Raw genomic sequence first — 13,483 nt, 5'->3', positions numbered from 1 at the left:
ATGGCAGGTAAATGGTTAATGCTGAACAACATGTACGTGATACTTCAGCAACAACCTTACGAAAATTAAGATATTATTCTTTATTACAGTGCCCTGTAATTCTAAAGTAAATCATGCCAAGATACTATCTTGCAGGTCTGTAGATCAGATATCATTACCTAGAAAAAAAGAAAAAAAAAGCTTTTATGCACTTACCTTATCCTCTAGTCGGATCAGTCTGGCTCCTACAGTATAGTATCCTTTGTCTACCCCTTTTTCTAAATTAAAAAGAAAAACTTAATTAGATGGAAAATTAACTCAAACTAAGAATTATATCTAGCCCTACTTAAAGAAGAGTTGGTAAAATATTATAGCAGTGTATATAACATCAACATAACAAGAGGAAAAATCTTCATTGAACTCAGGAGTGGAAGAGAGTAGTGGGCAAGGAGGGATTTAATTTGTCTACCTCACATGCTTACACTAAGAGTCTAAACTTGGACTTAGAAGGAGGCAGTCCATGGACACAAATGACTAGAAAGAGTGTCCTGGGTGATTTTATTCCTTGTTTAATTATCTCAATTAGCTGCATTGAGATAATTGAGATAATTGAGACAGTTGCTTTAAGTGGAAGAGAACCCCCTTTTTTGGAATATCACCATATTCACATGATATGTGAAATGCACACTATCTATCAAGCATAACATATACATATAAAATAATTATGCCTTCATGATGGCCCTGCAGACAAGCCACACTGGGAAGAGCCTTTACTTCTCAATCCTGATGTCACCTTCCAGCTTTTATGACACCTGCTTATTTAAATTCAATTATGCAATTTGTTTTACTCACCCTCTGTGAATTGTGGGATTGGGACCCAGGAAAGAGAGTGGGACAAGTTTGGATTTATTCTTTGTGTTTACTTATCTTATTGCAAATTACTACCATGATCTATGGGTGTTCTTCTGCAGAAAATGAGTCAAAATAATACGTGTATTCTGAGAAGGAAGAAAAGGTTCATGGGAAAAAGTATAACAAATACCTACGTGACTTAGAAGCTTGTTTCAATGGTACTTGGATGTGCTTCTAACTACTATTTATTTTTTCAATAACAGGATGGATTAATTGCTTCTTGTTTTTTTTCTCATAAATTATTCCGGGTTAATGAGTGCCTGAGCTTTTTTTAAAAGCTATTTGAGTCCATTTTGTACAGGCCATGAGCACAACATGAAGAAGGGCTTATGGGAAAGCAGGTTGATATGTGAATTTACAGTGTATTAGCTTCCACAGTAACTGCCCATATGCATGTTCATTCACAATGAACTCAGATTTTTGCATTGCACTGTGGATGTTGCTTGCTTTACAGTAAGGAAGGTATACTACACGACACAAAAATAGTATATACTTTTACTAATGAGGCATTTCTGGTGACACATTTGCACCAATGTTCATCTGGAGATAACCCAGATTATATGCACCTGACCATAAAGGAAGAATCTAGTTTGAAGCAATGCTGGCAGAGCACGCTTTTTCCTTTTTATTCCTCTTCCCCTATAGGCCATCTAGAAAGCTAAAAGAGTTATGTCCTTTGCCAGCTCCTTTTTTTGAAAGCAGAAATGTTCTATCAAAGCATCTGGAGAAATAAATTCCATAAAGACAGACAATTTGAAGATTGTTCAAGGACACTGTGTGGGGACAGAAAATAAATGACACAGCTTGGCTCGTGCATGTGTGCTGCTCATCATTCATTAGTTCATAAACTCAGAAACGCTTAACATATGAAGGGCTAAGTCTTGAATTTATCTTTGCTTTTGTCTCTGCCTAAAAGGAAATAATTGACTCTGCAATCTACTCTGTAGTTCATAAATCTGCAGAAACTTCATCTTTATTGTAAGAACAATCATGCATATTTTTGTGTTTAAGGATTTCTAACCTGGGATGTGATTTGCAGAGAAATGAGGAGGCAGTGTTTCTGTTTCGGTCTAAAACAACTTCCCCTCCCTGCCCCCGCCCCCCCCCCCCCCCAAAAAAAAATAGAGTCAGAATTTACTAAACACCTTCTTTTTGAATAAGTCACCCACTCTAATAACATCCTCTATATATTCACCCAGAAATCTGAAAGCAAACAAACAAAATTAATAATGCTTTTTACTATTCTAAGTAAATTAAATATTAATTTACTGTTACTCTTTGCTGTTCTAGGATGAGACATGAAGCAGAAAACAGGACAGCAGGAAGCAGAGAAGAATTAAAAAGCTGTATTGTGCTATGTGGCAGAGGACATGAAAAGCATAATGTACATTACTGTTGGTGTGTATGCATTACTGTTGCATTACTGTTGCAACTTTACTGCATGCTGTATAATTCACAAAAGGCTGTCCTGTTTCCTACTTCTAAGCCTCCATTTAGATAAGCATTTAGCTCTAATTTAACAGCATTTTTTTCTAATAAAGAATGTCTTCAATGAACAGGCTTTATATTTGCTGTGCCGAGTGTTGTGGTAATGAGGGTGGGCAGAAGTTCATAGATCATTGCTCTTATACATTTTATGTCTATCTTGAGTTTACACCTTATTTTTGAGTCTTTTCAAGATACTGTATATTAGACTTCCTACACTGGCTTATTTGGTTTTAGATATTTGAAAAGATTGAATGGCTTACTATAAATTTGAAATGTCATTTTTTTTGATTCTTTGCTTTGAAAAAATAAGGATTTTTTAGTACTGTTTTTTGTTTGTTCTTTGTGTTGGTCTGCATTAAGACAGACTGACTGACTAAGCAATCTTATAAGGATGTAGAAACACAAGGAAGCATTCATGATCACTGTAAGAGAAGCTATATTTAGCAATAACAGAATGAAAAAACATATAGACAAATTTTGGCTGAGCAGGAAAACAACATCCTGAAACCAGCATGTATCACATAATTGCTAAGATATAAAACTTTCATTTTGTATATTTAGATTTGAACTAGCTAATAGACTAGAATATTTAAAAATGGGTATTATATTTAATGAGACTGAACAGTTTTAATTCCTCTAGTCTTGCCTAATATATACATATTTTCCCCTGAAGGCCTATACCTTCCAGCATATACATACTATATTACTTTATAAAAAGCATTATACTGTACTTGTTTCCTAATATATTCACAAAGATGAGACATATCTTTTCTAGTGATCATAATGAGATGACTCTTGTCCAAAATCTTAAAACTAAACAATCACCACATGAGTTGAGAATACAAGAAAGGTCATCAGAAACCATTTCCCCAAATAGAAGCACATGGAATAAATGACATATTGCTGGTTACTCAGTTTTGTTATCTTTTATGAAAGAATAGCAATTGTAATCTGAAAGGGGTTCAAGCGCAAATTAAATGAAGGACAGTACTATATATATGTATGTATATATCTCCATATATATATATATATATTTACTGAATTACTGTGTTCCATCTCATCAGAATATATCAAACTTTTGAGAAAACTGACTTTTTCCTTGGTTAGAAAAAAATACTTATGGGGAACATTAAGACAGTGAATGAATTGTTGCCAGATGGTCTGACAATGACAAAAGCTAGAAACAATCTGCTCTGCTTTTACAGAGCAAGATACTATCCTCAACTTTTGATCTTATGATGTATACAGCTAGAGATATGCTAAGTCAAGATGTTTTAAAATCTATTTTAAATCTCTCTGTTTACATTGGAAAATGAAGAATTTGAGCTTTGTGACCCTAGGAAATTCCAGGTTTCTAAAGGAATCTCAAAATCTCAGGAAATTATACGAAGTACAAGACTGGGACTCCAGAAAGTGGGATGGGGTAAAAGATACCACTACCTTTCTGCATTTATCTTGATGTAAATGAAACCTCCTGGACCTGAATTTGTACTGATTGTGTAAAATTCTATGTAGTCAAGACTGTGGTGAGCTTATAGCAAAAATCTAGTCTTTTGTGTTTATAAAGTAGGTACATGTCTTCAAACATGTCAGGATTGTCTTTTTAAAGCTAGAGCCCATAAAATAGCAAATAATAATGTTGTCTTAGGTAACATGACTTTCAATTGAGTCTCTTTTCTTGTCAGACATAGCCCGTTACAAATGACAGACAGAGGGGATTAAAAAGATCCTTAAATATACTTAAATCCTGTATCAAGCTTTTTTGAATTCTCTTGAGAAGTCTTAAAAAAAAAAAAGGATAAAGATTAAACCTCCAAAGTACTTTTAGGTTAGAAGGCTGAGCTGAAATACAGAAAATGTGTGATAAACTTTTCCATGATGAAGTTTCTTCAGTATACAGTCAAAGTATGAATTTAATTTTTTTTTCAAGTTGCAAAATTCTCTTTGCCATCACAATGAGTAACTTTCCAAATTAAAGAGGTAGAATCTCTTTTGATAAACCAATCCTAAACAGGAGGTCATGCTGCCCATCTGTTTCATTCATCCAACATTTGAGATGACACATTTTTACTCACACAGAGGAATGAGGAATAATATAAACAACTTGCTAAGGAGAAACTGTAAATAATGAATCCTCATCTCATTTCTACAGCATTTAGTCACAGAAGCAGGTAGTACTTATAAAATAACTAATACAGCAAATGCAATGTAAAATAAAAGTTTATTTAGTAGCATCTTCTCAAGAATGAAATTCACTGCTGTGAGGAAGACACAAACAAGTGGTATGTTATTAAATTAAGTAGTAAATCAAAATTTTAGTAGGTTCCAGGGCCTCAAAGTGGAATAGATGTGACATTCCTGCTGGCTCTGCACTGAGGTGGACTATCCCTGGAAACAAAAACAGCTTTTAGAGAGAAGACTGTAAACAGTTGACAGCTACAGAAAATGTTCTTGTTCCTAAGAGCTTTTATTTTGGAGGACCAAGTTCCCTTTCATATTGTCTTTGGAAGGGATGGAATAAACCCATTTCTTCAGAAATGTGGAAATTGGAAATATTAATCCACCTTTAAAAATAAAATTAAGCAAAGTATATTTGTTATACTTTAAAATATATTATGGTAGAGTTTTTCCCTACTGGTTGGGAAGGCAAGAGCATGGAAAAGTTTAGGTGAAAGAAATAAAGTAAACAATAGAACTGCCAAAAATTCTACACGAACGCCTTTTTCTCCAGGGATTCCCACCTGTGTTCAGTAGACCTAGGAGGTTGAGAGGAATTGCTGATAGAAATCAGTCCTTCGAATATTTTTCTGAACTCAGACACTAGATCTTTTGTTTCATCAACTCCGTCCCTAAAAAGCTATAGCAAGCCTCAAAAATTGCTTTCAATTTTTGTTTAATTTTACAGACTTGTTTGTATTATATGGAGCACTGATACAAACTTTCAATAAAACAAAGCCACAGAGTACATAAATCACTCATACAACTGGATTTAACTCTTACAGTATTTAGTCATTACCTTTTAAAGTTTTTAAGATATAAAAAGTTTCAAATGAATCTGCTTGTAGCCAGAAACAGCCCCCCCCCCCCCAAAAAAAAAAGCAGAAAATAGCTGATTCTTCATAAAATGTGTCTGTGCAAGTTAAATCAGGTCTTCTTGTCCCAGGATACTATGAATGTTAAAAGTCTTCATGTGATACAGAGGAAAACAGGGAAGCTCATTGAGGACGAACCAGCAAGGACTACTAAATTCACAGAAAGCATGCCAGGAAGTCTCTGATCTGCATATAGTTAGAAGCTAACATAAGGTTAGACCCTTTTGCATGTCCTTTTCTTCTACATTTCCCAAAGTACCTCACTACAGGGAGGCAGGACTGTTCTTACCAGAATGGCTGTTCCTATGTCCTTGTATCTTTATCTTAATTTAATATTGCTTCTAGTGCTTTTTATCTTTGAACAGCTGACTTACTTAAAAATAACAATGATCTCTTCTAGTGAATTCAGATTCTGGATCTTTTATGACATCATTTACTTCTGAAAGTAATAATGCTATAAACATACTGTAATTACTTCATATAATATTATCACAGTTGACAACAGGATTTCAGCAACAGACTGATTCAAAATCCATTGAGGTCACTGGAAAGATTCCCATTCACTTCAATAGTCTTGGAATAAGACCTTAAGATTCTTTGACTAGAGTATATATAATAAAACACACAGAAACACACACACATACAAAAAGGAGTTGGAAAAGAAAATTCTTCTCATTTTTCTCCTTGGTGGTTTGATTTACTTTGCATTGTCATTTCTCTTCTGCTTGCCATCAATACAAAAATAACACACTCCGGAAGAAATACCCATACTCCTTAGAACCGAGGTTTTCAACAATGTCTTTGAACTGGAAAAATATATCATATTGAAAATACATTTTTGAAGCAGAATTGGCTATCCATCTGAGAAGGAAAACTTGGGAAAGAGGACAGTGCAACAGTCTGTTACCACCCAAAAAGACCAACATGACAATCCTTGATTATTGCTGAGTTTGATATCACCAAGGATAATATAAAAGTAACATTTATTTTAATTCTGCAATCACTTATCTTATTCTTGGATTTGTGGAGGTTTTAGATAAAGTAACTGCTAGATCATATTACTTCTGGTTTTGGTCTTGCAAACCAACAGAGCTTAGAACTCAGAACAGAGCTTACCAAGTCTTGCAGCTCAAGCAGCCATTTTACCTGTTCTAATCAGTATTTATTCTGACATTTTCAGGGCATAGACTTATGACTTTGCAAGAGGGATAGCTCTGTAGAATTGCTATGCTGTAGAGACAGACATCATTCCCAGCAGTGCCACCTTGGTTTTGCATCTGACACAGCCATCTCAAAACAGCCATTTATCAGTAACGCTACTGCGAGAAGACTAAAGACTAATAGGTTTTGTATGTAGGTTGCCCTGGGCTCAATCCATTGCAGCTCACAGACACAGGGCTCGGTCTCAGTAACTATCATCAGCTCCGTTCAACAAGCAAACACTTTGAACACTCACACAAATCCACAGATCTATCCAAGATCCCCCCAATCCTCTTTGACCTAAGATTTGGCAACTAAACCTCCTGAACATCTTCAGCACAATCTCACCCGGAATCAGACACAGAGAGCATTCAGCTCTCCCAGACTGCTAGGAACATTACTTTCTAGTTTGCAGGAAAGTCTGCAAGCTGCAGTCAAATACCCCACACCTCTGAAAGAGGAAGCTATTTCATTACAAATGCTTAAAACACCTATGTTTTTGCACACAATTGCAGTTCTAATTAAGTAATGTTACATTCAAAATAAAACATTAAATGCTTAAAGGTAGAGCAAAACTTCCCCATAAACTTAGATTGTGCTGATCACATCGTGGAATAAATTCCCAAGCATATTACAGTACATTACAAAAAATGTACATAAGCTGACTGATGATTTTCCTGTGGTCGCAAATCAGCTCAGCTACTGGGAAGGGGATTGTACTACTTAGTCTTTTCTGCAGCAATCAGATGTTAAAAATTCACTGTGTTTTCGGAGACATTCCATGTTCTCATGGTATAAACCATTTTAATCATTTTAAAGGTTTTGAAGTAACTGTGGACCCCCTTGACTCTTAGTCCTATGCCCTTAAGTGTTTGAAGTTGCTTGAGGATAAAGCATTTCAGTTCCTCAGTATTTTTTAGAGACAGACCAAGATCGGGCTTTTGGAAACTTCAGGTTGACCTAGTTCTATAAGAAGTTATGGCTCCTTTCAACACAGCCCCATAGAAGCCCTCAGGTTTCTGTCTTCCCTATTTCTTTTTCAGCTAGTCCTGCATAACTACACAATCAGGATTTTCACAATACTCCTATCTTACCTGCCTTGTACAGTGGTATGTATACTTTTCTATATGTCTTGAAAATCTTTCTCCTGGTCCAAGGATCAGACTTTTTTTTTAACGGATACATCATAGCAATTGCTTACATTCAATTAGCATTTGTTCACAACTAATTAGCATACCAACCCTTTATTTTTCTCAGACATGCCAGATTATTGATCCCTACTAGCAAGTAGGAGATTTTTATTATTAGTTTCCCTGCACGTGACCTTTTTTTTTTAATGAATGAATTTCATACCACTTCTATCACCCTAACTTTCAAGGTCATTCAGTTCATCCTGAGTGATACCCTTGATCTTCCCTTGGGCTTTGCTCAAAAAGGAAGAAATATTTTTATGTGGAATCAACATACACATTAAGGTTAGGTCAAAAGCTTTAGAAAGAATATTTTTGCATAAAATTCCTTGGTAAGCTGTTTCCAGGTCATCATATGCTGATATACATTTTTAACAGTTATTCTCAATTTCCATTTAGCTCACTACCATCTGAGTGTAAGGTATTTATCTTTCCACAGTTGTTCCAGGACCTGTTAACAGAATTACACATTAATTGACAATTGGCTGCATTATACATCTACTTTACTGTAGCAGCAGATATTTTCACCAAGTTGTGAAACTAATCATTTTACATTAAATACAGTCACTATACCTGGGAGGAAGAGGCCTGGCTTTCCCAAGGAATGGTCCAATCTGAAAAGCAAATGGAGAAATTGCAACCAAACAATGTAGAGTTGGGAAGAGTACAGAAGCATACTACACATGAGAAATTGCATTAGCTTTAAACACAAAACAAAGCAGGTAAAAACTTTAGCCTTGCTTTTTTTTTTTTTTTTTTTTCCATATAATTATTTCCGCAGTTTGGTTCTTTATAGTTCTTTTCTAGAATCAAACCATATTTTTATAGTTGTTTTCATGAGTACTGGTATTTTATTTCTTTAATATTAATGTTTTGACTAAAAGATAGTTGTCCTGTATCATATGTAATCTAATAACAAGACTATAAAAGCAGAAAGGCTTCTTAATAACATTTGCAACTGTTTTTTGAATCACATACAGGCAGAGTTAATATCTTTAAATAGTGACACAGTAAATTACAATCAATAGAATTTTTTTTTCTCTTCATTTAAGGGCCAGAGGAACCGAATTTAGTGTCCTGGTCCACAGTATTAATTTGTAAAGAGCAAAGCACTTTGTGTTGAAGCAGATTAATATAGTTTTCTGACACAGTATTTCAGTGGTAATCCTCAAATTCAGAGAAATTATTTGCAAAGAGGAATGTGGGAGGGGAAAAACTCTAAAGAGAGAGGGGAGCACAAGTGAGGCAGATTTCTCTCAACCATGCAGAACTGTGCAGAAAGGGGACAGAAAGGAAAACAATTATTTGAAAGGTTATTTTTTAAAAGAACAATGCAGAGAACTCACAGCTCTTTATAAAAATCTCTTTATAAAGTTTTTGTAAACTTTATAATATCTACCTTAATTTATTCTAATTTCACTTGGAGGAAGAATGGAGGCAGATAAACGAAAATTGTAACCTCAGTTATAAAAAGGGTTAAAAATGTCTCTAAGTTAAATCCTCTAGATATTGTACTCCCTGTTGTGCTTGCAATTTTGGACAATTACTGTTCATTAAGTACACATCTCTCCTAAAGCCAGCTGGCACCAGAGAAATCAAATATTTCAGGAGGTAGACAGGGCCTACCTTCTTTGAAGCTCTTTTATCCGAACCATCATATTGAGGTGTCCTTGTGAGTACTGTTCAATCACATCGCGAACATCATACGGTTTCCGAGCTTGCTGTGAAAAGAATCACACAAGAATTGAAAGCCAAGTTTAGTTTAAACTAGATTATTTATTTCAGACAGACCTTCATTCTGTTTTTCATGTTTTAGAAGTCATTTGGTTGCCATTTTGCAATGGTCTTTGCAATGAATAAAAATACATAGTCATTGTAGGAGTGCATATTTATCATGGAGACACGGTCACTGTCAGAGTCATATCTTCATGTTACTTCAAACTCAGCAAAATATTAGGCCCTCACAGTCTGCTTAAAACACATAAAAACAAGATATATAATTTATCTAAGATTATCATGTGTGATATCTCTCAGCTCATTCCACATCCTAATCATAATGTCAGAGTACAGAACCACAGAGATAGGCCCAAACCATAATGCTTAAATCTATAAAGAAATGTCTCCAAATACTAAAGATGTATGGTGACAAGGGTACTACTGCTTAAAAAACTGTCAGGACAACTGTTTGGAATAAGTATGAACATAGCTGCATGTAGATTTTGTTTGCAGTGTTTTATTTTTAATGACACCTACTATGGCAGAAAAAACATACAACTCACAATTCACAATTGAAAAAAAGTATTATAAAATGGAAGGGATCTAAAAATCTGCCATTTGTCTAGCTTTATTCCCCTTCCAATGAAAAACCAGATGACAAACTCCAGATGTTTCTTTCTGTAATGACTAAGGCAGGATTTTAAAAAAGTCTGAGAAATTGCATAAAATAATATGATTCTAAAAGGTCCATCATGAGAAAATAATACAAAATAAAAATAACTGAGGGTGGGCGTAAACACAAATGAGCTCCTTGTGAAAACACTAGCATTTTCAGAGCCATGCCAACCTGTATCGGAAATGTGGGACAAGATGTCTCCCTTTTGGCTCCAACTCAAGAAAAGAAGAAAAAGAAGATGAAAAAAAAAAAGAAAGAAAAAAAGCTAAACTGCAAATGTAGTAATTAGAAATTACTGAAAACAGCTCATTAGTCATCTTGTTGTCTGTTTCCACTTTGTCAGGGCTTCAGCCAGAGCCATTAGCATGCACTGCTGCACACATGCATTGAACACCTACAGTATGTGCTGGAGTCATGCTTGGAAGGCAGCCACAGGATCCTAGAAATTTCAAATGAAAGCATGGGACTGGAATGGAAACAAATCCGGTGAAATGAATGAAGATGCAAAAGCTCTTCATGAAAAAAAATGCCTTCCTTGTGCTTAGCTGTCAGTACCTACTTGCATTATACTTTCTGCAGAATTCATGATTTTGGTAGTGTGTGTGCATTTGTGTGTTATTTGTTAGATGAGATACTTTGTGGGGAGAAAATTTCAACTTTAAATTTATACCCCCACACACCTTTTTTTTTTTTTTTTTGCCCTCCCCAGCTTCACTTGCAGACGCTGACACATCACTATTTCTGGCCAGAAAAGCAGCCTATTGTCTTCACCCAGAGAAACAGTGCCAGTATCACTCTTTTGATTGACTAGCAGGGGTGCTTTGAGAGTGTTTTGGCTAAATCCTCTGTCCTTTGCTTTGGATACTCTCTATTTAAACATGAAGCACGGCGCAGAGCCGAGATGTGCTAGGGATTTTTCCCCCCGTCCCTCCTCCCCCATGGGCTACTATATGCATAATTAATTCTACTCATTCCCAGTAAAATTTCCTTTCTTCCTTTAAATAAGTTCCCATCTATTATCCCTTCTACCAAACCATCCACCCTGAATCTTCTGTTGCAAAGTACTGTACACTGCAGCCTGTGTCCTCTCTAATGCATAGCAAAAATACCCTTCCAACTCTCCATTTTTCTCTCCCCCTTTCCCATAAACCTTTCTATCTGGACATTTTATGTTCTGCCAAAGTTTGGCACATTCTCCACAAGTGTGTCTGAACTTAATACAATCTCTTATCCCATTTTTTATTGAGAAATAGTAGGATGCACAATACAACTCATGGGCTGTATACAATACAACTGTAATGGGCTTCCAGGGAGGTTTGGTGAATGCAGAACTTGATGAACTTATTTAATTCTCAGTCTGCCCAGCTCTTTTTTTCCCCCCCAAACACATCTAACCTTGGTGGTTGTTTGGGCTCAGCATTCTACATCTAGGATGTTTAGCACTCTTAAGGCAAAATTCAGAATAACATCCTGGTTCTGAAATTTATAACGTGCACCAGCTTACAGAATCCTTTCCATAAAATGACTGAGTTCAGTTTTTAAAATTTTGGCTTTACTGCTTTTGCATAACTGCTCTAGTCCTCTTGCTTAGATATATTCTGATTTTCATCCCAACTCACACTGTTTTTTTTTTTTTTTTTCCAGCAGTGGTGTCCTTTAGGTTTTTTGTTTGTTTCTTTGTTTGTTTTTCATTCCAAATGATATTTGCCCCTCTGATAGTTAGGAGTCATTCAATTCTGTTAGATTGACAATTACTGAGTTAATCAAAAAAAGTTCTCCTGGTCTTCTTTCATAAGAAAGATCATCTGAAGATACATTTATGCATGAACTTGAGAAATGTCTCTGCTATATTGTCAGCCCTAATTCAGTTGTCTGAGCACTGCATGATCATATCAGATTTCTATCTCCTGCAATTCAGTGCTCAGTTCAAGTCAAACTTGCTTGAGGTTACATGGAAGTAATAGGTATTCTGAAAATCAGGCCAGGAGATAATTGCTCAGTTCTGTGACCAGCACACAGGTGATGATGATGAACATATCAGAATCACATTCCAAAAAAGTTTTTTTACAGTGGGCCTCAGTACGTAGACAAAAGAAATCAAGTTTTTCAGTGTAGCAGATATACTTTGGGCACTTTGCAATCTGACTGAGAAATCTGAGTTGAGACTTCAGCACATTTCCAGGGAGCAGATGCTCCACATTTTCTTAAAATAAGGCCCCTCTATAAGGTCTCAAGCTGGAAAAACAATGTAGAAATATGGGTCACAAATATGAAAGCAACTTTACACAGCATATTTCTGTGTGATCAGCAAGATCTATTGATATATGAGCAGAACAAAAAAATCTGTAGAATATTTTCTAAATGGTTAGATGATCAATGGGGACAGTAGTAGTATTTTAGCAGAAACTCCAAAAGAATCTTCTCTTCTTTTCTTCTGGTAGATGGGCAAGATAGATCAGTACAGTTAAAAAAGAAAAAAAATAGAAGAGTAAAAGAGAAGCCTGCTGACTCTACAAATTCAGAATGTTTGCATATAATACTATACCCATGGACAGTTGATAGTTTTGTACTCACTAAATAACATCATAGAAGGAAGGTATGGGGCTTGGAGCCTAAATAGTGCCTATGATTTATTATAACCATATGCTGAAAGACAAGTTCACTCCCAGAGCACTTTCAACATCCTACACTTAAACTTACAAATTGTATTTATGTTAATGGTGCTGCTTACCTGAAATTTTCTTTTAGCTACGAAATATTGCATTCTCCTGATTACTTTTACAGCTGTTTGATGAGCTGCGGTTAATCTGCCAAGAAAGACAAACACAGATATACACCAATGAAAAAAATAAAAACAAACCATGGAGTAGGAAAAAATGTTTTAATGGAAGATGTTGACTCTAAGCACCAAAAACTACCAATAAGTTATATGACTACAGTGCAAAATTGTGTCATTAAACACTCTCAGTCCGTGCATATTTTGTCCTGCTGCTTTACCTTGTTGTTGCTCTAAGTATAAGAAAATGATAAGGCAGACAATGGAAGCAGGTGTATAAAGACAATACGTGTGGAGGGGATTAGACAGGATTACTGTCAGTGCATAAAACTGGCATCTTTTTGAAGAATGTGATGTGTTTTTAGAACCATGACTGCATTCCTTATTTTGCTTTTATTGAGTGGTTGCCCATGAGCTCTATTGCACAGAAATTAAATGCTCTGAAAACTGCTTT

At 35.5% G+C, this 13,483-nt stretch overlaps 1 protein-coding gene across 1 annotated transcript in view; it reads right to left on the bottom strand.

Annotated features, from left to right (window-relative positions):
* LOC104572033 (potassium voltage-gated channel subfamily KQT member 1) overlaps nucleotides 1-13,483 on the bottom strand; it is a 463,821-nt gene that overhangs the window by 190,298 nt on the left and 260,040 nt on the right. Inside the window, exons 13-16 of the mRNA XM_088536664.1 lie at nucleotides 12,985-13,060; nucleotides 9,488-9,582; nucleotides 8,435-8,475; nucleotides 196-257 (exon numbers count right to left, since the gene is read on the bottom strand). Of these exons, the coding sequence (XP_088392790.1) occupies nucleotides 196-257; nucleotides 8,435-8,475; nucleotides 9,488-9,582; nucleotides 12,985-13,060 (274 nt within the window). The remainder of the gene's footprint in view (nucleotides 1-195; nucleotides 258-8,434; nucleotides 8,476-9,487; nucleotides 9,583-12,984; nucleotides 13,061-13,483) is intronic.

This window comes from Tinamus guttatus, unplaced genomic scaffold (assembly GCF_059628265.1).
Source record: "Tinamus guttatus ecotype Peru unplaced genomic scaffold, ASM5962826v1 Tinamus_guttatus_pri_ptg000692l, whole genome shotgun sequence".
NCBI classification, from domain to species: domain Eukaryota; kingdom Metazoa; phylum Chordata; class Aves; order Tinamiformes; family Tinamidae; genus Tinamus; species Tinamus guttatus.
Note: the sequence above shows the minus strand (reverse complement) of the source record. Positions and strands in the feature narration are given on the sequence as shown.